The sequence below is a fragment of the Squalius cephalus genome (genome assembly GCF_949319135.1).
Source record: "Squalius cephalus genome assembly, chromosome: 17".
In the NCBI taxonomy this organism is placed as follows: domain Eukaryota; kingdom Metazoa; phylum Chordata; class Actinopteri; order Cypriniformes; family Leuciscidae; genus Squalius; species Squalius cephalus.
In genome coordinates, this window is record NC_137138.1 from 8890635 (window position 1) to 8915894 (window position 25260).

The 25260-nt window shown below is 35.5% G+C and overlaps 1 protein-coding gene across 21 annotated transcripts in view; it reads left to right on the forward strand.

Annotated features, from left to right (window-relative positions):
• The window catches only part of mapk10 (mitogen-activated protein kinase 10), a 63206-nt gene that overhangs the window by 20406 nt on the left and 17540 nt on the right, over nt 1-25260 (forward strand). For 5 of the 21 annotated variants that reach the window (XM_079846930.1, XM_079846943.1, XM_079846948.1 and 2 more), the window contains exons 2-8: nt 4687-4758; nt 8905-9074; nt 15813-15942; nt 16863-16921; nt 18634-18772; nt 18933-19098; nt 20288-20359. In XM_079846930.1, the coding sequence (XP_079703056.1) occupies nt 4687-4758; nt 8905-9074; nt 15813-15942; nt 16863-16921; nt 18634-18772; nt 18933-19098; nt 20288-20359 (808 nt within the window). Of the gene's footprint in view, nt 1-4686; nt 4788-8904; nt 9075-15812; nt 15943-16862; nt 16922-18633; nt 18773-18932; nt 19099-20287; nt 22830-25260 lie in introns of all 21 variants that reach the window. The other 16 variants (XM_079846945.1, XM_079846933.1, XM_079846937.1 and 13 more) reach the window with 6 other exon arrangements.

Below are 25260 nucleotides of genomic sequence, written 5' to 3' on the forward strand. Positions count from 1 at the left end.
CTCTCACTTGTCTTGTATCTATTTATTTTTTTCCTATGTTCCTCATCCATATTGGACTGTAGCATTCACTTTTTACAATTCAGGCGATTTCCGATGGATAAAATAAGCCCCATCCTGTATCTTTTCTCACTGAATATCCTGTTTCACTCAGAAATATGTCAGTTTACAGAGGTAAAGTGTGTAAAATGTGACTTTAATCCTGCTTAGATAGTAATTGGAGTACCATGATTAAAGAGGACCTATTATGCCCTTTTACAAAGTCTTGATTTTGTTTTTGGGGTCTACTAGAATAGGTTTTCATGCTTGTATGTTTTAAAAAAACATTATTGTACATTATTGCAGCACCTTTTCCAAGATGTCCGAAATCGCCCCCTATACCCTTAAATAGGGCACTATTTGAGGGGACAGCCATTTGTAGTGGTGTCCGAAACCATAGTGGATGTTATCTAGTGCACTCATTCAATCCAACAATGCACTGCAACAACGAGTGCACAACCGTGTGAAGGTCGCGCCGAACGAATTCCCGCGTCTCGCCAGAAGATGGCGCCCGCAGCTGAATCATCCATCCATTTTCCAAACCACTGGTCCAATGTGGCTGCAGCGTAATATCATACAGGTATATATTCCTGTTTAATTGATTATTAAATTGTTTAATTAAGGTTTATACATAGTTTCCATGACAGAGTTTGAGATTTAAATATTTTCATCTTAATACTGGAGCTGCCAGTTTGCTAAGTATCAAATGATTATTAAACAGCAAGCACAAACTATGCAAAAGTGGCAGCCCTTCTGCTCAAAAAAATAAGCTGTTGAACGAACTTAATTAAATTAAGGAAAACTTTTCCACGAAAATGAATTACATTTTTCCAACAAAATCTAATTAGTTTGAAATGATTTGTTGTAATCTTGTTGTATGAACTTAAATTAATTTAGTCATTCCTGCTAGATAAAGTTTGGTCAGGTTGACTACATTTAATTTTTGCCCTGCCTAAAATCACCAACATTATAATTTCAGTTCATTTGACTCTACAGTTATTTCTAATGATAGGAACTACTAGTGTTCAGTTTAGTTAAAACTACTTTTCACAGAGTAATATTGAATATCACTTATGCAGGTCTGCGGAAGAGGTTTAATGCATGTATAGAGTATACTGGGGCCCACAGCCCTGAACTAAACACAGTCGCCACTCTTCTGCATAATGGTAACCACAAAATTCAAAAACATTACAGAAAGTCCTCTAAGTTTCTAACATTAGTGAATATTAAACACTAACATTAACTAAAAAACATCTTTCCATTTACAGAAAAACACATAAAATAACACTTTAATCCCTAAATTTACCCTCCTAATGCAGTCCCTTGCAAAGCATGCTGGGAACTACAGATCCACTGCCAAGTTAGTTGTCAACAAAAATGATTTATGTAGTTTTCACACAAATGAATTAAGTAAACTTCAGTTTTAAATATATTAGGTTGATTGAACACAATTAAATTAAGTTGTGACAAAATATTAAACAGTTGTGTTACTTTTGCTTATTTTAATTAATTAAATTTAACAAGAGGCAAAGATTAATTTTTTGAGTGAGTGTCCATATTCACTCACTCGTTTTCATTCACTCCTTCAAGTTGACAATATTACTGGACCAATGTAGGAATAGTGAATGAGGGCATAGGGGGCGATTTCGGACACACAGTGTGTTGTGATTGGTCAAAAGCACGAAAGACTACATTCGAGGCGTTTCAGAAACAGTGCTTACTGATATAGAGAATAACTCCCTTTGCAGTGACTTGGTGCTTTGTGACTTTGCCAACCTTTTCATGCTCAAACAGCAACATTACACACTAACAAATGTTTAAAAAAAAAAAAAATCATAATACCGTAGGTCCTCTTTAAAATGCTAGCAGGGTTATTTGTTTTCTGAACAGTGGCAGATAGGGGGAGAATTTGAGAGTGTTATTTATTTTTTCTGTTCTGTTTGGTGCTGTTGAAAATTGCTTACAGTAACTTCTCAATATCTCAGGAGTTTGTATCGTATTACCATATGTGAGTGATACAAATCTGTGTGCCTTCAGACTGTTGAAATCTGTTCAAGGATGCTCTCCTGAGCCGAATGGTGTTTTTATAAATCAGTTTTGAAAAAGTTCATTTGTTTTCTAAAAAAGTATTGGTTTGCCGCCATGGTAACAGACTGTCGGAATGTTTGAATGAATCGCTTTCAGTATAAAGGAACCAGAGGTGGACAAAAGTACACAACTTCCTTACTTGAGTAAAAGTACAGATACCACTGGTCAAATATTACTCCATTACAAGTAAAAGTTGTAAAGACGGAGTTTTACTTAAGTAAAAGTACAGAAGTACTTGTTTTTAAAAGTACTTGAGTATCAAAAGTAAAAATGTCAATGCATTGTTTTATAATTGTAGCATTGTTACAGTACCTTATGCCTCTGAAGCAACCTAGTGAATACACTGACCAGTTTATCTGTGGAATTAAGAGCTTTTAGAATGTTACAAAACCTAGAGAAATTAAACAACTTCATTTTTTATTTATTTAACACTCCTAACACTCCCACAAAAGTACACATCTATATGTGTATCCATTTATGCACATTTGAATCAAGTCTGTAAAGACTGATCAGAAAACCCCCAGCTACACAACCATAACTGTATAACTGCCTATACAGAAATACTTATTTGCCATGAAAACAAAACTTTCAAACCGTTAGTTGTGACAACGAAACTGTCTCTCACAGATCACTAGTAGAAAGATATCGTACTAATCGCCGAACTTCACGACACGTGACCCTACAAGAGGCTGTCTGTCACCTGCAAAAAACTATCATATTTTAGAGATGAAAATAAATCATGCATAACATAACTACTTTCTACTCAAAGACCTTGACAGAAATGTAGTGGAGTACAAAGTACGGTATTTGTGTTTCAAATGTAGTGAAGTTAAAGTAACAAGTTTCCTGAAAAAAAAAATACTCAAGTAAAGTGCAGATATTTAAAAAGTGTACTTAAGTACAGTACTCAAGTAAATGTACTTCATTACTGTCCAACTCTGAAAGGATCAGATACTAAACTAATGAGGACATGATTCGATAATTGTGAGATTCATGATTCGTAAGTGCTACATCAATAAATGAAATGTTTTTACTTTAAGGAGGTATTGAAATATATAGAAAAGCATGTTGCTTTGATTAAAAGTGGGGGGAAAAAATCTGCCATAATTAAATCTGTGTAAGATTAATCATTATTTGCAGTACAGCAGCAAAATAATCACTCATTTAATGCTTGTGTTTATGAAGCTTTCTGTATTGATCAGGAGTTTACACATATGCACTGTTATTGGACCAACACCAGACAGCAAATAATGAAGGAAAATAGTAATTAAGGAGCAGCACCTGCAAATTACTGAACAAGGAGTTATTTCAGATCTCTCTCTCTAAGATGTCTCCCTCATTCCATCATATTGAGTCATTTTAATCAATGATATTAAGGTTATCATCATGGAGCTGCAGCATATCCCATCATGCTCTTTGTCTCAGAGCATCAGTGCAGGTTTGGCAGCCGCTGTGAAAAGGAAATGAAAGCAGTGCTGTTAATGTCAGTCATCTGACAAACACTCGTGGGCTGTGGGCAGTCCTCATGCCATTTACACACACAGCTGTAAGCTGCCAATCAAAACCAGCGTGAACATCACTGACACATCCTAACCATCATCTAGAAATAATGTGTCGAAGGCACAACCATTTATGGTATTTTAGATATTATGCCTTATATTTTATTATTTTAAAGGTACAATATTTACAAAAAAAGAATGTAAGACTTGATTTTAGCTTATGTACATTGGGGTTGATGAGATTTTTTCATGTTTTTTAATGAATTGTCATGCTCACTAAGGCTGCTTTTATTTCCTCAAAAATATAGTGAGCAGTATTGTGATTTTATGTATTGAATAATATACATAAATACAATTCCAAAAAAAAAATTCTGGAACAAATCGCCTACCCTGCCTTTAAAATAGCTTAAAAGGATTTGTTGATGGCCGATATTGTAATCTGTGATACAGATTTTAATTTATTATTGGTAATAATATATAAATATTGATATTTATATTGATTGATACCTTTGTTACTGAGATGAAGTCTGGAAAACACTAATGAATATTTAACGTTTATCCACAGGGCTTTGGTAGCTTTGAAAGGCAGGGTGCACAACGCTTACCAAAAGCTCCTTCTCGTCCCTTGGGGGAGAAAAAAAAAATGTAACAGGAAACAGAGCAGAGCAGGCGGAAGAAATAATCAAACCAAATTATCATACTGTCTTTGACTCCTGGATGACACTGACTATTCTTGGAAAGCCTGTATCCTCAGACACATACGCACAGCACATAATGCATAGATCCTCAGTGTGCCGAGACACGTTATATCCACAGGGCAGGGCCTTTGAGACAGAATCAAGATGGTAGATGTGAGAAAAAGAAAAAGTGTTGTTTATCATCACAGCTCTCTCTCTTTTAGCACATATCAATATTTGCAACAAAAAAAACCATCTTGAGAAATGAGCACATTTGGAGATGAAATGAGCGTTACGGAACACCTCAATATCAGTTTAGAGAGGGAAAATTCCTACCATTTATCCTGTTTTGATCTTTTCCTTCTTGTTGTATTGCTGTGTTTCAGGTATTTATGAACAGACGTTTCTTATATAACTGCAGTGCTCCTGTCCTGGATGTGAAGATTGCCTTTTGTCAGGTGTGTGTTCCATACAGGTAAATTAAAAGGTAGAGTATTCATTCACTTCCATTCTGCCCGTCATTCTTGTGGATGTGTCATTGCTTAAAATAAATACTGGTGACAGCATGTCTGGGCCCTTAAGGAAGATGTACAGCTTACACAGGATCAGTTCCTCGCGGCATTCCAAGCCATTCTGAGTCGGGTTTCCCAAAATGCATTAAGAGCATCTTAATACACTTTAAATATGCATGCATTCTAAAATCAATGCAGTCATACAGATATATCATTCAAATTAAAAGCACTTAAAGGGAAAAAGAAATTCCGAATCATTTACTCACCCTTGTGGTTGTTGCAAACCCATCGGACTTTCTTTTTTCCGGGAAAGTGATTTTTTTCATCACAATATTGTTTCACTCTGAAATATAATGGGTTGCAAATGCTTTGCCTTGTTGATAGTTTACCAAAAATGAAAACTCTGCCATCATTTATTCAAACTCAAGTTGTTCTAAACCCATATGTCTTTCTGTCTTCTATGGAGCACAAAAATAAGTTGGTGTTTTTTTGCACCCCATCAACACAAATTGAAGGCGAGTAAATGGTGACAGAGACAGAATGAACAATCATTTTAAATTCAGTTTACAGATGTATATCTTCCTTAATTTTAGGGCTCTAGATTGACTGACTTGAGTCAAGAAACAGAATATTTTGTTGACCTGATTTGTATTGTAACTGCTATATTGTAACAAATTTTCTCATATAACACAGTGGAAACACAATGATTCAATATCAGGTTACATATCAGAATACTGTATAATGTCCTGTTAATGATAGAGTTACATAATGAAACTTCCCTCTGCTTGATAAATATGAAGTACAGTATCTATTCCCAGAATTACAGTAATCACAGTAGCACAGCAAAACATTCAATAAGCCACCTCATATGTTCCTTGGGGTTCTTGTCCTTTTCGTTTGGGCCTTAAATGATCCTCATCACCTGTCAGAATGACCTTCAGTGTGACATACAGATCCCAGGTCAAGAGGGCAGTTGACTAGTGGATAAAGATTCTGTTAACCAAGAGGTTGTAGGTTCAAATCCCAGAGGGATTGATCCATGAATCAACACTGTGCCCTTGAGCAAGACACTTAACCTCTGTGTCCTCCACAGGGACTGTCACTGTAGGAAGTGTTCTGTGGGTCACTTCAAATAAATGTGTCCGTTAAGTGACTAAATGGCAACTGACTCCTGAACCAAGTGTGTTTCATACCCCTAAAAGTGTATCAGCTCTGTTCCAGAACCTGGCTACTGCCTATATGGGGCACGGGAGACTTGACTCTCAACTGATTCGAATAGATTTTGACCTGACTTGACAACAAAATATTCGAAAAAACACAAAAATATTTGGTAAAATAGTATTTTTGTTTTCAATATATATTCATAAAAAAAAATTGTTCTGTTCTATTTTCACATTTTCAAGTATGACTCACTTGACTTGCGTAAATTCGAAAATCCGAAAAATGTTTGTTTGGGGTGCTGGTGTTTGGCTGATTATTGTATGATGATTGAAATCGCCAAATAGCCTTAAACAACTACTAAATAAACTGCACGTATTTTCTAATAGATTTATTTCATGGACGGATTGCTTCTGACAGCGCTGTGCGAGTTCGCAACGCCATATGCGGGACACCCTTTATTGCATGTTAGCCAAGGTTCAAAGCGCCAAATTTGAGTAAAAATTTTGCATGATTGTGAGAATGTGATATGGCTTAGTGCGATCATCAGATTGCAACTGTTGTGATGTAATTATATAAATATATAGTCTGACACACTGCATGTTTCAGAGTAAAGCACAGCACTGTGTTCATTTTCAGTTTCGATTCACAGAAAATGCTACTCTGCAAGTGCTGTGTATTTGAGTCAATTATAATTTGCTTTTGGGAACGCCAAGTGTGCCAACCATCTTCCTAAATTCATAATGAGAATCGTTAATAAATCTTTTATTGTCAACAAAGAAGAGCGTTAAGGTTCTTGCAGTTTTCCGTCAAAATAAAAGCTCAAATGTTTGAAAGCAAATAAATTAATGCAGCCATAAATGTTATTTTATTTTAAAATATTGTAATTTTACTGTTGCTCTGTAAAATAAAATAAATGTAAAATAAAAATGATAACAATTATTATTGTTTATAATAATAATAATTCTATGAATACTTTTATTATAACATTTTGTATTATAATGTTATATATTATTATTATTAAATATTGCATTTAAAATACATTTTTTATAATAATAATAATTGAATATACAAATATATAAATCACATGCCTGATTTATATATTCATTAAATGTGAAAAATGTATTATTTTACCCAATATTTCCGTATGCTACTCATCCTTCGGATGAGACGTTAAACCGAGGTTCTGACTCTCTGTGGTCATTAAAAATCCCAAAATGTACCCATTGGCCCCCATCCATCATGGCCTCCTAATCATCCCCGTACACTGATTGGCTTCATCGCTCTCCACCAGTAAGCTGGTGTGTGGAGGGCCTTCCTGGTGGATGCTGCACATTGGTGCTGGTTAAGGAGATTCCACCTTCCATGTGTAAAGCGCTTTGAGTGCTGAGAAAAGCGCAATATAAATGTAACAATTATTATTGTTATGAATTTTTATGCTTTTTGCATTAAAATGTCATCTAGGCTGCTCATTAGGTTTTGGAACAGAACTAATTTCACCACAATAATAAAACCAAACCATTCTATGTGCTCTATCCCTTGTTTCAATAAAAGGCAGCAATTATCACAAATCTTAGCTCATTAGCTTCAAATTAGCCCAGTCAGTTTAATAGGGGGGCACTGCAGTGAGGGGTTACTCCCATAATGAAGATAGACTTATTACCATTTTAGCTTGTGAAATTATGTGGACAGCTTCCTCCCTCGGTATACCCGAAATATATTCACTATGTGACAGTTAGTACAATCGATTACACAGTTGGCCCTTGTGCCGTCGTTGGCATGAACTCCAGAACAGAGAGACCCTTGATAACCTTGATAGTTTGATTTAATATAGTGTGATATCTGAGATCTTTAGCCAAGCACAGATAAGATGCTCTCTCTAGTAGCGAAACTGAAATGTTTAGATGTTATGCTCTTACCCAGCTTACAAAAATATGTTTTCTGAATGTTTTGATAATGTTGCCATTAAGTTATGAAAACTTTATTTCTGAATGTTTTCTGAACAATCTTGGCTATACAATTGTTAAAGAAAATTTCCATTTTATCATTCTGTAAACATTTTGGCAATGTTACTTTTGAATGTTCTTTAAAAAAATATAAATAACATTATAAATAACATTTTATTAAAAAAACAGATAACTTTGAACAAAACGTTACTGGAAGAACGTTGTTCATAACTTTGAGAGAACCTTTTCCAGACAAACTTCTGAGAACATTCCTTGTTAGCTGGGAATATACATCATTTCATATCCCGTGCAACTTTAATTTTTTATCTCAAAATTGCAACATAATTAGGTGAAATTAAGATGCAATTGGGCGATATAAAATTGCAGGGCTAAGAGACAAGCCACATTTTGAAATATAAAATCACAATAGTGAGAAATAGTGACTTAATTCATCACATATGTTTAAAATGTTACTTTGTATCTCAAAAGTGAGACAATTACTAGCAGTATTTGTTGGCTTTCCATGTTTGATATTCATATTTATTTATTTTTTGGCTTGTAGATATAGAGTCTTGCTGTGGCCTCTTCTCAAATTGTGATTGTAATTGTTGTAATATTTTTCTTCACTCATTTGTGACACCTCATTTCATTTAATTATTTTAATTTAGTTGCTTAGTGTGTGGTGGTTTGACCTAAATATCAAGGTCTACACATAGCAATTATGTATTTGTCTGCAAATCATTTAAGCAAACTCATCTGTGGTTTTACAGTGTTAAATGAGCTTTCATATCCAGTGCTGATGAAGAGAATACAAACAGTTTTATCCATACCTCTTTATATCACTAATAAGGTGAATCATAGAATCATTTGCACAGCTTTTTATGACTTATAATAATAGCCCACAAGTGCTTTGGAGCTCCTTATCAACTGTCTAAACACATGTTATATGATGTTCTCTGCTCATACATCCATCTTTTTCTCCACGCAGGGGTTTGGCAAACAAGTTGATGTTTCTTACATTGCCCAGCATTACAACATGAGCAAAAGCAAAGTGGACAACCAGTTCTACAGCGTGGAAGTAGGAGATTCCACCTTCACGGTTCTCAAACGGTACCAAAATCTAAAGCCCATTGGTTCTGGGGCTCAGGGAATAGTGTGGTGAGTACCCATGGTGCATCTCTTTGAGTTTTTATCGTGAAAATATGTCCTTATGGATGTCATAATGATTCTCAACCAACAGGCTTTGAGTTTTAAGAGCGATATTTGGGGATTTCTTGGCAGGGTGTGTGATGAATTGCAGTTCCCTTTCAGTCGGTCACGTTCCGACGTGACGTCTCCGTTCCCTACTTCAGTGAACGAGGGTTACATGCTTAACCGAGACGTTCCCAGTAGACGGAAGCTAATTTGGATCCGAGTTTCAGAAAAGAACCCATCCGTTTATTGCGCTTCCCAAAATCCGAACCTTATGATTTTTGAGTCGTGGCTAATGTGTGGACTGGGTAATCTTGACGAGTGTGGCATTCTCCCTCCCCCATTCCTCTTTCCTTGCATCTGAGTTTCAGTGGCAGCGGTGCGTTTGTTGTGGAGAAGGCAGAGAGGCAGGACTGGACTGTTAATGGCATTGTTGATGTGTTCTGGCTGGTTTGCTGGCTGCAGTAATCCTGCCTGCTGGATGGACAACCCTGATCTAATTTAACTTCCTCTCCTCAGCAGCAGTCACATGATGTAGCATGGCAGCGGCATTAGCCTAACAAACGCCACATCATTCTCGAGAGAGAGAGAGAGAGAGAGAGAGAGGCAAAAGAAGGACAGTTTAAAAGGATTGTGCAAAGTAACATGTCTTCCACAGACCCTGATGAAACTGGTTGTGGTTACATTGCTGTACAATGTTTTCAAAATGTTAAAAGCTTAGAGGTTAGTTTGCCGTTTTTTTTTTACTTACAAACTAATTTCACTTGACTGATTTGAATAGCAAATCTGCGCAAAAATCTGGCAATTTACCACGACAGCCAGTTTACATACAATCACTGTAGGGATGATTCATATATCATTTCAATTGAGAATGCAAGATCTTTCGCTAAGAAATTGCTGGTAAATTTCACAAATAATTACAAAGAATCGGCAAGTAACATATTGAATTAAACATGACATTTTGAAGGTTTTGGGACACTGATCAGTGTTGTATAGTGAGCCATTGTTTTGTGTTGAGTAATGTTTGTTGAGTGTTTATTGAGTAATTTTTGACATGTACAGCACTTTGGCCAACTTGTGTTGTTTTTAAATGTGCTTAACAAATAAATGTTGATTGATTGATTGATTGAAGTAAAAAGACTAATAGAATTTTCTTGTAAACCGTACTCCAATAGCTTAATCTTTGCTTTATTTACAACTTGATTATTATTTTTTTGTTTGTGACAATTTGAATTCAGAATATAGCCTAATTACTTTTCTATTATTGACAAATGTAGTACCAGGTTTTGATAGCGTTTCGAAAGTTTGGAATAATTACGATTTTTTCATGTTTTAGAAAGTCTCTTCTGTTCGCCAAGACTTCATTTATTTGATAAAAAATACACACACACACACAAAACAGTAATATTGTGAAATATTATTGCTAACTGTTTCTATTTTTTATATATTTCAAAATGTAATTTACAGTGTTCATGTGATGACAAGGCTGAATTTTTATTGAAATATGCTGATCTGGTGCTTAAGAAACATTTCTTATTATTATCAATGATGAAAACAGTTTTTGTTCACAATAACTGAGCAGCAAATCAGCATATTAGAATGATTTCTGAAGGATCATGTGACACTGAAGACTGGAGTAATGATGCTGAAAATAGTAATAAAACAGTAATAAATTACATTAGAAAATGTATTAAAATAGAAAACAGTTATTTTAAATTGTAACAATATTTCACAGTATATCATATGTTTTTCTTTTCTATAAACAAACCAAACATTTATCATAATATTAAGTATGTTAGTTAAGTTACAACGTTTTCATGGCATAGTTTAGCTAGCTGTGTCTGTGGAGTTATTAAACTAATCCATCAAATCATTCACAGTCCATGTTGGAAAGCTACATGCTGAATATTTAGATGACGCAGTGCTGCTTTCCTCAGAGTAATAGAGCTATGAGCATCTGGCATCGTGCTGATGCTGCTAAAGGTTTGGTCGCTAATAATTTATCATATCACACACACGCCAATTTCCTGACTGTGTACGCTAACAGAAAATGAGATTCAATGCCTGGCAGGACTCTCTCCAATATTGCATTTTGGGTAAAAAGGTGTGCGCCAAGAAAGTAAATGTACATGCATCTAGAAAAACAAACAACATTCTCAACAACATTATGAAAAAATGCAGCATAACACACATTGTTTTGAATAATATAGTCCATTATGCAATACAAAGGCAATTTCTCAAGAATCAAAAAGATGCTGTCAGACTCTATGGGGACTTTTGGTCCCAAATATTGGAAGAAAGCAATATGTTATTTGCATATTTTTGTGTTTCGCTGACGGTAGCTTTAGTCCTCGCTATTGTACATGCCATCTGTCACAGAGCCGTTGGGATATTGATTATTCAGGAAATCAAGTGGAAAAGTGGCACTGTGTGTCATCAAAGTGAGTGTTTGGAATGGCATACTACAATTTTTTAACTTTTACTATATTGTTGCATACTATTCTTTCATGCATGTACTTCCCAAAAGTCTGCGGTCAGTAAGACATTTAAAAGATTTCTATATTAAAGAAATGCTGTTCTTTTGAACTTTCAAAGAATGCTGGGGAAAAAAAATGCATCACGGTTTAGGCTACACAAAAATATTAAGCAGCACGACTGCTTTTGAACAGTAGATTACACGCTATGTATTAATACCAAGCGGGAACCGTCCAGTCTCTCTCTTGAATCCAACACGAAAGTGACTTAAACTGCAATTTATCGACTGGCCACTAGAGGCTCCAAAAGAGAGTCAATCCCATGAGAGAACCCCCATAAAAAGCCCAACTTTACAGCAGAAAAAATATATGTTTACAGCCTGGTACCGAAAGTGGTTTAAGTCTTGCTAATTTTGTCCGGCTCCACCCACTTTGGGCTTCAAAAATGCTCTTCAGAAACCTAAGGGTGACGTCACGGATTCTACGTCCATATTTTATTACAGTCTATGATTAATCCTAGTATGCAATGAGCAATCTCAGGCACAAAGACTCTTGTCATTTATGAAAGAAAAATAATGAGAGCGCAAACAAGTTGGTAGGACAGTTCTGAGCTGAAGTCTTGAGCAGCTGGCAGAGGGGCTGAACACTGTGATGAACTTAGTGTCAAGTTAATTACTCTAGGCTGTGTTTAATTTCACCAGGCTGTCACGAAACTCCACTATGGCTGTCAGTGACTCCTTTTCCACTTCTTCTCCACATAGAGTTCTTCAGTGTTGGGTTTGCGCCGTGAGATGTTTTGTGCTTCGATTATAGTGATTAAATATGGTCTTTAATGTATTTAATTGATAAAAGATGATTCTTCCTATTTACATGTTGTGATTTGTATAGTCACCGCGTGACTCCGCAAATCACTCCGCAGAAGTAGCAGTGCTTCGCCTTTTGAGAATATAGTTCCCAGTATTTATATGGTTAGAAGATGGCTGTGTCTCATGTGACCTTGTTATTTATACACGCTGTGACTGTACAAATCACAACATGTAAATAGGAAAATGTTTTTGTTATTTTGTCACTTATTGGGAGCAGTATGCTAGCTGGAGCCATTTACCTCCAGTCTTTGTGCTAAGCTAGGCTAGAGGTGGGTGCGTCAGACAGAGTTACGGCATGCACGGAGATGAAAAGGGTATGTATGGACTTATCTAACTCAGGGGGATACGGTGAATAAGCTAAAGTCCCAAAAAGTCGGTGTGTTCCTTTAAAACACATTCCCATTCTAGACAAGCCTGTATAATTCTCTCTTCCTCTTCTTCTTCTGAATCTGTTTCTGGTTCAAACATATATGGCTGAATTAAACCAGTTTTCTACTTGTCATTGTGTAGCATTTACTACAGTTGAGCGAGTGGATCAGGAAGTCCGAGCTGGTGTGAGTGAGTGGAGGCGGGGCTAATTTGCATATTCAAGGTTCTGTGTATACTAAATGAAGCAAGGGTGTAGAGTTACATTCAAGCTATTTTAAGGCATGAAGAAATTATTTTCACTGTGAAAAAAAAGATAATATATCTTTTTGATTATCAAAGATGAGTTTTAAGGGATACATGTCATCATGTCATCATTTACTCATCCTCAGCAAATTATTTAAATTTCAATAAATTTTTCATACAAATCTATCATATGGTTTTGAGGACAAGTCATATGAACATGAGTTGTATCTAATATGAATTACCAATTATCATTTTCGTTACACGCACTTTTGACAAAACATAAAAAATTGTGTATTGCTTAGAGGAAATAATATATATGTGAGTAAATTATGACAGAATACTATTCCTTTAGATTTTACTAGTGTGATATGATGTCGTGGTTATATGTCAGGTCTTTCTATTTGTATGAACTGTTTCTTATGCTGTAGAATAATATGTGGTGTTAAAGTAGTTAAAATGGTGTCTGGTTTGTGACAGCTGCCTGTAGGCAGGGCCCTCGAAGAGCAAAACTGCAATGCATTAACCACCTAGAGAGACAGCCATGACATCATCTTTGACACAAATGGGTATCTATGGTTGCCATTAGCCCAAAAAAAAAAAAAAAAAATTCTCTGAAACTGCCGTTACCATGGACACATCAGTCCTCGGTTCCAAAAAAAGTGCTTTAGAAACTTTCATGCTGTCGCTCAGAGAATATCTTTCCTGCCTACATTTATACTAAATTCTTTTTTGTCAATATTTACCATATTCAAAGCATTTGGAATTCCTTTTGTGATTTTACTTTGATTTAGCTCATTCTGTAGATTTTCTTTCATTGTGTTATTTTAGCATCATTGAGATATTATTGCAGTTTTTATTAATATTTGAAATATATTTTTATTTTTATTATGGCTGTACCGATCAAGTTTTTTGTGCCCTTGAATATAAAGTGAATATTGTTGAATATTACATTTATAATTTCAAGTAATGAAATGATTTTTTTTTAATGGTTTTAGTTTTAGTTAACTATAACCCTGATGTGTATGCATGTATGTACTGTAGGATTTCTCCTGTTTTGATGTACCTCACCCCCTTCTGCTTTGACCATCTGCTGTATAACAAACCCCACAGCTCTCACTGTCTTCTCAAATAATCCATAGGTGAATCAAAGATCCTTATGGGCCTGTGCGTTCTCCAATTAACACTTATTCAGATGCAGACATGCATTTCCAAACATGCGGTTTTGACTTTTGAATTACAGTCGAGGTTAAAAAAAAGGTTGCATTGAAAGCTGAAAAAGAGTGCGCTCTTGAGCAAATCCACATCACACATTTTATTCACCCACAAGGCTTTTTAATAGGTTTTATTGGGCATTAAAACAGTGAAGGTCAGTTTTGACCACAGAAAATGGCATACTCTCAACTTTTCAACTTGTCTGTGGCTTCATGAAGTGCCACAGGAGGAAATATTTTTTTCAATTACTGCTGCATTTCCTGGTCCTATGCGATGTTTTTTTTTTTTTTTTTTTTTTAACAATGGCGTTTTAAGCTTTAGCAGCGCATGTCAACATGGTTAAAGAGCAGACTTTTCCCAGTGCAGCCTTGTGGGATGAAGCATTAAGTCATAAACCTCAGTAGCTTTTAGAACATGATGGCTTCTGCTAGCACTCCCTACACCTGGTCTAGTCATAAATAATATAGTGCTTTTAAACAACAGCTCTCCTGCTGCATTAACCATATATATATATATATAAGATTTCGGCCCTCAATTTCATCATGACAGTTTTTTATCATGACAGTTTTAATGCAATTTTTGACCAATATAAATATTCTCAGAGTGAAAGACAGGAAACAACTGAGACGGGCACCCACTGTTTTATTAATGCTGTTGTTGTTGCTAATTATAATTTAGTGCCTCCTTTTGGCCTCCAGGTATACTTGTTAAATGAAGATACCGTTTCATTCAGGAAACTGAATTGCGACTCATTTAATTTAATTTTAGATGATCCGGGTCACTAAAATGATTGGCGAAACATTCATGCATTTAAGGGTTAACTCACATAAATAGAATGTTCAGTGTGCTGTCCATTTAAAATATAACTGACACTGATGATTTCATTGTAATATTTGCTCACTGATTTGTGATTGGTCTTCATTTTTGCATTTATTTGCATACTGAATTGTGATTGGCATTACATCTAACTAAACTGAAAACAAGACGTGTGCTGACGATTTCATTTACACAGAACCAAAACTTAAAACCTAACATTACCTAACACATTAAATATTTCTTTGTGAAAATGTGAAAATGCAAATTCATATTATGAAAATATTCTGCTAAAAATTTGCTGTAAATTAAAAAAAGCACTTTGCATCTTTAATATTGCTTTTAAGCCAATGGTTAGATGGGGAATTGTGTTGAATTCCACTCTGAATGGATTAAACATTTAAATGAAATGAAATGATTTCATTCTTTTCATTTGTGTAGTTTATAAATTTTACAAGGTTATTTTCTCATTCAACATCAGAGTCTAATTAAAGCCGCGAAAGTTGAGTGTATGAAGTGTCCAACATTCCTAACTTTGTTCTTCCAGGTAATTAAGTGCATCATCTGGGTATTTAAAGTTTTTTTTAATTTAGAATTTTCAGTGTGAACACACTAATCACACTATTTATACTGCAAAACGTCATAGAATAATGCAGAAGTACGCACATTGGGACGCACCTATTGTTTCCCATACGTTAATATTGCTTTCTCTTCTCTTTCTCTGGCAGTGCTGGATATGACGCCGTCCTGGACAGAAATGTGGCCATTAAGAAACTCAGCAGACCCTTTCAGAACCAGACTCACGCCAAGCGAGCATACAGGGAGCTGGTGCTTATGAAATGTGTCAATCACAAAAACGTGAGTGCCAGAGCTCAATATCTCTCACCCGTTGTCCCATTGGATTGACCCATTTGTTCAGGCCTAGTTGATGTGCATGCATGTTCTAGAGAAATAGAGAAATTAAAAAGATGATTTGTTTGTTAAACTGAAAGGCAAGAATATTGTGCCTACTGGCCATATTTAGCATTACTGTACATAACACAAGTACAGCACACGATCCTCAGGCCGAGAGAAAGAGCTTGGTGGAGGTTGGTGGCATTGGATGATGAAAAACAAAGAAAGAAAGGGAGTGATAGTGTTAAGAGACAGATGAAACACTTTTTTGGCAACTATAGAGTTCACTTCACAATGCTGCTGCCAGATCTCCTGTCACCCCCCCCCCCCCCCCTCTCTCTCTCTCTCTCTCTCTCTCTCGTCGTCTCTCTTTCTGAGACTCGGGTTATAAAGGACAGCTGGGACGTGACAGAAATACAAATGTGCTTTTTCTATCATCCTCAGCTTTTATTGACTGTTGAACGGTCCTTTTATGAATCTCTCAGCCTCCTTTCAAGAAAAATAACTGGGCAATAGTTCACATAGAAATGACAGTACTGCCATTATTTACTCACCTTTATGTCATTCGAAACCTGTGTGCTGTTATTAGCCTGTGGAACAAATTAAAAATATATCTATATTTATTTAAATATTTTTTAAAAATGGTCATACAATTATAGGACTATGTTCTGTAATTCAATTTTTTTGTGAACTATTCCTTAAATAATTAATCCAATGGAGCATTTGGTTACTCATTTGAAATTGTCATACAATTATAGGACTCGAGATGTGAGGACTCAAAACTTTTTATATTTGTTGAACTATTCCTTTAATAATTAATCCAATGGTGTATCATTGTATAATTTCATGTTTTACTAAAGTTCTTCTCTTCTTTTCTCCTCCAGATCATCAGCTTATTAAATGTCTTCACACCACAGAAGTCTTTAGAGGAATTCCAAGATGTGTAAGTAATGTTTGGAGATTTTTCTAGACATGAAGTCATCTGATTATAGTCAAACCACCTTTATTTATATAGCGCTTTATACAAGATTGTTTTAAAGCAGCTTTACAGTGATAACAGGGTTATGATTTAATGAAGCAAACAGGTCATTTCGGCTGTACAGCAGCTCTAAAAGAAAGAAAGTGTCATTGTTTAGCTGAAGTTAGTTCAGTGTTGATTCAGTTCCACTGTAAATATCATAAATTATTAAATTGGTTTATTCAAAGTCTGGATATAAACCGTTTGGAGGTAATGTTTGAACAACAATCATGAAACTAATAGTTCTGGCTCTAAAATCTGATTGGATAAGCCATGTTGAAGCCTTTTTTTTTTTTTTTAACTAAACTGTTTTCCTATGAAAAGAAATATATAATCAGAAAGGGAAGGGGACATTTATTGTTAAAAGTGTTTGCATTTGAATAAACATTTTTAATAATTAAAATGTTTTTCATGCATAATATGCAATACTTGTGTAAACATTTGCTGAAAAACCAAGTCAAGTCAGCCAGGGTGATTTATGATATTTTAGGTGAATTACAGCATGCCCCGGGGTGTTCGAGCTCATGCTGGGTCCCAGTATAACTGCTGTGATGTTGCAGAGTGAGGGTGATCTATCACCTGCAGTCGTTCATGCTCACGCTCTCTGGTTGGTCACGATGCTTGAGCCCATGCCTTCATTTATTCTACACGCTGTGTGGACTAATCTAGAGCAGGATCAATATGCTGAGTATGAAATGTCAAAGCCGGGTGATTTGAGTGTTAGGATGGATGGGGCATGAATTCATGCTGGCTAAATTATTATAAATCAACAAACTAGCTTCAGATGTTTCGCTTAGATTGTGGCCAGCAAGAAAAAAAGAAAAGAAAAAAAAAAAGGTTACAATATTTACATTGTGTATCTGTGTATGTGTTAAATATAAATATATATATATTGTATGTGTGTGTACATATATATATATATATATATATATATATATATATATATATATATATATATATATATATATATATTATACATACACAAATGTACCACACTAAAATAGTGAGTTTTTTAATAATAAAGTTTTTTGTACTTTTTAGTAGTATTGAGTATATTTCTAGTAATAAAAATAAATGTACCACACAAAAATAGTGTAATAATAATTATTATTTTTTACACATTTTAGTATTGAGAATAATTATATTTAAAAATAATAATATAATAAAACATAATAACTGTTATACATACCTCTAAAAATATAAGTACTAAAAATTATATATAAATAAAATATGAATAAATAATAATAATAAAACAAAATACATATATATATATATATATAGTGTACCTTCACATGATTAACTGAAGGTCAACTCTCTGTTTTGGAACTAAATAAATTACAAATGTGACGTTTAATCCATAAATGTGCAGCCATGGCTTTTGAGCACTCAGCAGAATATAGTTGACTGTTGGTTTTTTCATTCACCGACCTGCTGACGGTCATCAACCAACAAGTATTTTCTCTGCATAAGAGGTCATAAAGATCCACATCGATCCGCAAAAGTCTCTTTTGTACATTAAGAAGGCATGAATGAAGCCATGCCAATGAAACATGACCGAATCAATGCGGCAGTCACTGTTACTGGTGTCCGGCCTGTGAAATTCACATTTTCTCCCTGACTTTTTCTGGCTTCTCCAGTTACCTGGTCATGGAGCTGATGGACGCAAACCTTTGCCAGGTGATTCAGATGGAACTGGACCACGAGAGGATGTCCTACCTGCTGTACCAGATGTTGTGTGGAATCAAACACCTGCACTCAGCCGGCATCATTCACAGGGTGAGAGACATGTATACACACCTCAGGAACGATAAATTATGAATTTATTTAACCCAAATTTATTCCTGGTTGGAAGGATCCATTTAAATAATCAATCAAATCTAAACTCCTAACAAAAAATCTTGTCATCAACTCACCATGACACATATTCCTCTTTAAGGATCTGAAACCTAGCAATATTGTGGTGAAATCCGACTGTACGCTGAAGATCTTGGACTTTGGGTTGGCGAGAACCGCCGGCACTAGCTTTATGATGACGCCCTACGTGGTGACGCGGTACTACAGGGCCCCGGAGGTCATCCTGGGCATGGGCTACAAGGAGAACGGTAAACCAATCACAGGGCTGCAACACTTTCAAATAACACTACAATCTTGGGTTTTGTAGAATTGGAGTGTGTCTTTTAGTCCATGTATGCAAATGGCAATATGCTATCTTGTGGTCACATGACCTCACTACACTGCGTATTTAAGAAAGTTTTCATTTTGAAAGTAAATATGGTTGTTTCGCATGAATGACCGAACATGAACGTCACTACAAAGTCACAATTATGATTGGGGAACTCTGAACTTTCTTAAAGCACAGAGTTCCGAATTGAGAGCGTGTTCGTGAGAAAATATATTGTCTGTATTGATGGTAAATTTGTTTAAATCTACAATAAAAAGTATTTACAATAAAACTAAATTGTATGCGCAAAACAAGATTGTTCAATTATGATAGAATATTTAATGATTCAATTCATAGCACCTTAATACATTTAATAAAAACATGAAGCAAAAACAAAGTGATGAACATTCTTTATTCAAGATTTTGTAGAAGTACTGTTGAGTTTAGAAATCTTGCTGAATTTTTGTAGAGGAGGTAAATCGCCATCTTGCTCTTTCCAAAGTAACTTAAACGCACCTGACGTCGTAATTACGACTTCCAAACTCATAAACACGAACTTCCCAGGAAGACTTTCTGTTTCAGTAGGAAATACAGGAACACAGCAAAGAAAGAGTTTGTGTTAAATGACAATATTTATGTATTGTTGACACTGCAAAGTATGTGTTAAAGCGAGCAGCACAGTTGGGTAAAAATAAATGTTACTGTAGATTATTAAATTCGAGATTGGGAAAGTTACTTTAGTTTAGTTGTTTAGTTACTTAGATTTCTTGCTAAACTTCTGTTAATTTACTGAAATACTAACAGATTCCCCACTGCTTGAAAACTCATTAATACACTAAAGACTCAAATATTAGTGTGTATGTTTAGAGTTTGAGAGAACAAGAGAGAGGTCAGGCTATGGATTTCCTGCCACAAACGGTCCTCCCTGAGGTCTGTCCCCAACTCCAACTTTGATCTGAGCAGTTGTTGAATAATCGTTTGTCTAATTACATGTGTGGCAGACATAATTAGCGGGAGTGATCCAGCTCACATAGGTCTTTCTCTCTCCATCACTGATGACTGTTTTTGCTAACGCTAACCTCTCTTTTTCTTTCCTTTGCTCTCTTTCCTGCTTCTGTGTGTGCCTGCAGTGGATATTTGGTCAGTTGGTTGCATCATGGGAGAAATGGTGCGCCACAAAATCCTATTCCCCGGCAGGGATTGTATCCTTCATGAATAGGTCCAAACTGGCTTGATTTGACTAGCCAATAAGGAATTATTGGTCAAAACATCAGTTTTATCAAGCGTAATCATTCTGTATTGATCTTAATATAACTTAAACCTATTGTGGTCCACATGAGACTCGACCTGACTGGACCAGTGTTCATCTGTTCAGGCATAACTAATCGACTAAGGCTGTAGTTCTCCTAACCTGCAGGTTTTACTCAGGTTTTCTTATTTTAGGTGTATAGCTTAAATATCCAAATGCTGTTTAAATCTCTTTTTCTCACTTCGTGACACTTGTACCTTCTCCCAATTCCGTAAATCCCGGATGCATATTGAAGATTTTGTTCATTAGGGTGTGGGATCATTGTTGGATGTGGAGGCCTGGCATCTCTCCTCTCCGCAATAGTTATTCGTCCCTTAATGGGAAGAGATTCTTGCTTAATTGGCGATTAGAGAGAGAATGAAACTAGTGAAATAATGAGACAGTCTTCCTCTTCAGTCACTCATTACGGCGAACTATTCATTTATTTAGTGATTTCTCTTTCTGCTGCTATGGATCCTGGAGAGTTCAATTGTAGTTATAGTTGAACTGCAGGAGAACAGTGCTTGTTTTCTGCTCTCCAAACTGCAATTAAGGTATTGATCTCATAGACCAAGCTCAGCTTATTTGGGTCTTTTTAACAACTCATTAACACATGCCTGAATGAACTTCTTTGCTGTGCTGTCTCATCGATACCTCTTACCATAGTCAACGTCTACAGGGTCTCCTTTACCAAAGCCTGAAACACTAAGGCCTGGTTTCACAGACAGGGCTTAGATTAAGCCAGGATTAGGCCTTAGTTCAATTAGGACATTTAAGTAGCTTTTATAAATGTGCATTCGAAAAAACATTACTGGTGTGCATCTTGAGACAAAACAATGGCACTGACATATTTTAAGATATGACAGTGCAAGTTGCTTTCAGTTAAAACAGCTCAAACATACATTTTAGTCTAGCTTAAGCCTTGTCTGTAAAACCGTGTGTAAAGCACTTTTAAGTTAAAGTATTTAACATTTTCATTTTGGTTGCATTTAATGGGGATCTATTATGCCGGTTTTCAAATACTTGATTTTGTTTTTGGGGTCTACTAAAATAGGTAAAAACACTATTTTTCATATTTTTAATTATTGCATCACCTCTCTTCCCTGTCAGTCAGTAACACTCTCTGGGGTGCGTTTCACAAAGCCAAATCTGGTCGCAAGTTCCATCGTTACCAACACAATTCAACGGAGCTTGAGACCATAGTTGGCTAACGATGCTTTTGGGAAACGCACCTCTGTTTAGTTCCTGTCTCTATAAAGCCCCTCCTTCGGAAAAGTGTAATGTGCTCTGATTGGCCAGCTAGACCAGTGTGTTGTGATTGGTCAACAGCTTCGAGCGTGTCTTATGTCCCGCCCCTTACCATAAACGTGAGTTTCAACACACTACTAACTCAACTCAACCAGGTCTTGACCCTTTTTTTGCGTATGCCTAATGAGGGAATCATTTAAATGAGGAATGTTATAATGTGTTCGTTCTTTGAAGAAAACTGAAGACTACAATGGAGGCGTTTCAGGGAGCAGAAACATTGCACACTGATATAGAGAATAACTCTCTTTGTAGAGAACTTTGTGCTTTGTAACTTTGCAGACCTTTTTCATGGTTCAACAGCACCATTACACACTATAGAAAGTTAAAAATATAAAAAAGCATAAGAGGACCCCTTTAACTTTGCGCCTTATCTTCATATCTTTGGAAAAAAATATGCCCTTGATTCTTTTCCTGTATCAAATTCTTTTAACCTCTTTTAGATTCGTAACATAGACGTCTCTAATCTCCTCGTTTAATAATAAATTAGAATATTTAATGCATGAATATGAAAGATTATATTATCCTACTGAACCTGAGTGAGTTCATAAGTGAAGTAAGATTTTGAACAAAATGGAGTCATTGATGGATAATCTTTTAAATATTGTCACATTTACTCTGTCAGTACTCTTTATAAATCTGTTTAAAGCATTTCAAAGCATCATAGGTGAAAGACTTTTCAAAAATGTGGATAGCATAATTAAAATGCCTTGTAAAATACCTTCTTTCGGCAAAATTCAATGGCAGGTTTGAATTCATTTATCACCAAATAGGCTATTCCAGAATGCATTGCACCCAGCTTTGTGAAAGCATGAATCAAAAGAGTTATCCTATAGCAATAAACTCAATTGGAATCAATTAAGTCAAGCATCTGTGTTTCTTATGTAGTATTCTAAACCAAGTTTTAGAAAAGAGTTATTATATGAACATATATAGTATGCATGTCATTTTCTGTGTTATGTTGAGTGTCTGATAGTATGCTGCGTATGTGTATGTGTGTGTTGTAGTGGACATGTGGTCTGTAGGCTGTATCTTTGGGGAAGTTATAAGAGGAACAGTGCTGTTTCCAGGGACAGATCGTATCCTTCCCTTCTGTCTGTTCTCCACTCCTCACTGCTGTCTTCTTTCATATTTAACTTGCCAAATATGTATATGTGTATGTATATATATATATATATATATATATATATATATTAGTAGATAATATTGGAAAATTCTAGAAAACTCCTATAACACAGGAATTTGATAGAAACAAACCTGTCTTTTATTAGACTCACCATTTAACCTGATTTTGGAAGCTATTTAGAGAAAGTAAGCCGCCAGGCAGCCGTTATTGTTTGTTTGGCTTCCTTAAACGTGATTGCAAGATAGAGGGAGAGAGATACGGGTCTGGCTTTGTGTTTTGGGGGGGTTGTTCCCTTTGGATGATGTAATGTGGTCCTTTGAACCAGGACCCCCCTTTGTGGGAATCATGGGAAGCCTGGGGAGCAAAAACAGTCATGTGACTCCCCAAGGCTAACTGGGCTACCATGACAACATCCAGTTCCCCCCTCTGTTGCTTAGCACCCATACAGACGGCTCTTAACGTCTTCAGGATCCATTCACTCTGGCAAGCTCAGACCTATATGTTGTAAACGCCAATAATCAAGACCGTTGAATTCCAGCAGTCTCTCTCTCTGCCCTAATTTCCCAGCACTACGCCTCTGTGATAATGACACCAATGAAGAGATTGCTGAGAGAAATGTCATTTTGCAACAAGAGTTCTGTTCAGTGTTTGAACTGGTCGATAACATTCAGTTTTCATATACATTACATTTTTTATGTTTTTAAAAAGTAGTCTCTTCTGCTCACCAAGGCTGCATTTATTTGATCAAAAATACAGTAGAAATTATTAGAATGATTTCTGAAGGATCATGTGACACTGAAGACTGGAGCAATGATGCTGAAAATTCAGCTTTGTTCATCACAGGAATACATTATATTTTAAAATAGATTGAAATAGAGAACAATTACAATACTACAATTTCACAATATTTGTACTGTTTTTTGATTAAATAAATGGAGCCTTATTGAGCATAAGAGACTGTTTTCAAAAACATTAAAAACTTTTGGTGATGTAATTAAAAATTAAATCATTTAATAGATCCATATTGGTCCCACTTTATATTAAGTGGCTTTAAGTACTATGTACTTACATCGAAAAATACAGTGCTATGCATAAGTTTAGACACCCATGCTAAAGTTGACTAAAAAGAGGAATAAAAAATCATCTTTTGGAAATTGAACTTAATGCCTTAATTTAAAAAAATAGGAAAAATCCAACCTTTAAGGACACCAATTTTCTTTGTGAATGAATAATGTATCATAAATAAATAAATGTTCTTCCTTAAAATACAGGGTGCATAAGTTTGGACACCCCTATGTTAAATTCCCATAGAGGCAGGCAGATTTTTATTTTTAAAGGCCAGTTACTTCATGGATCCAGGATACTATGCATCCTGATAAAGTTCCCTTGGCCTTTGGAATTAAAATAGCCCCACATCATCACATAGCCTTCACCATACCTAGAGATTGGGATGGAGTACTTTCCATAAGATCATCTCTCAATGCAAATCAAACCAGCTATTAGGCTAACTGAAATAAAACCATGCCAATCTCTAGGTATAGTGAAGGCTATGTGATGATGTGGGGCTATTTTAATTCCAAAGGCCAAGGGAACTTTATCAGGATGCATACATAGTATCCTGGATCCATGAAGTAACTGGCCTTTAAAAATAAAAATCTGCCTGCCTCTATGGGAATTTAACATAGGGGTGTCCAAACTTATGCACCCTGTATTTTAAGGAAGAACATTTATTTATTTACGATACATTATTCATTCACAAAGAAAATTGGTGTCCTTAAAGGTTGGATTTTTCCTAATTTTTTTAATTAAGGCATTAAGTTCAGTTTCCAAAAGATGATTTTTTATTCCTCTTTTTAGTCAACTTTAGTATGGGTGTCTAAACTTATGCATAGCACTGTAAGTACAATGTACTTATTGTGATCAGGTTGTATTGTAAAACACTTTTGCTGCTATTGAGGAGTGTTGTGGGTACGGTTAGGGACAGGTGTGGTGGTATGGGTGGGTTTAAGGGTGGGTTAAGGTGTAAGGGAAGGGTCAACAGTGTAATTACAAATGTAATTACATAAATTAATTACAGTTGTAATTACATGCAGGTATTTTAAGTAAAATGTAAAAACATGCGTACTTATTGTCCATTGTATCAAATTATTAATTTCAATGTAAGTACATAGTACTTAAAGCCACTTAATATAAAGTGGGACCCTGATTGGAACTGATTGGCCATTATGTGATAACATGTACTCAGCAAGTGCTTATGCCTCAAGCATGTAATTATAGATCGAGGTCAGGAATTAAAGGTAGGGTAGGTAATTTTGGATAGGCTAGCACTAGCGAGCTAGCTTTGAAAGCATAAGATCCCAATAATAATGAATGTAAACAACCTG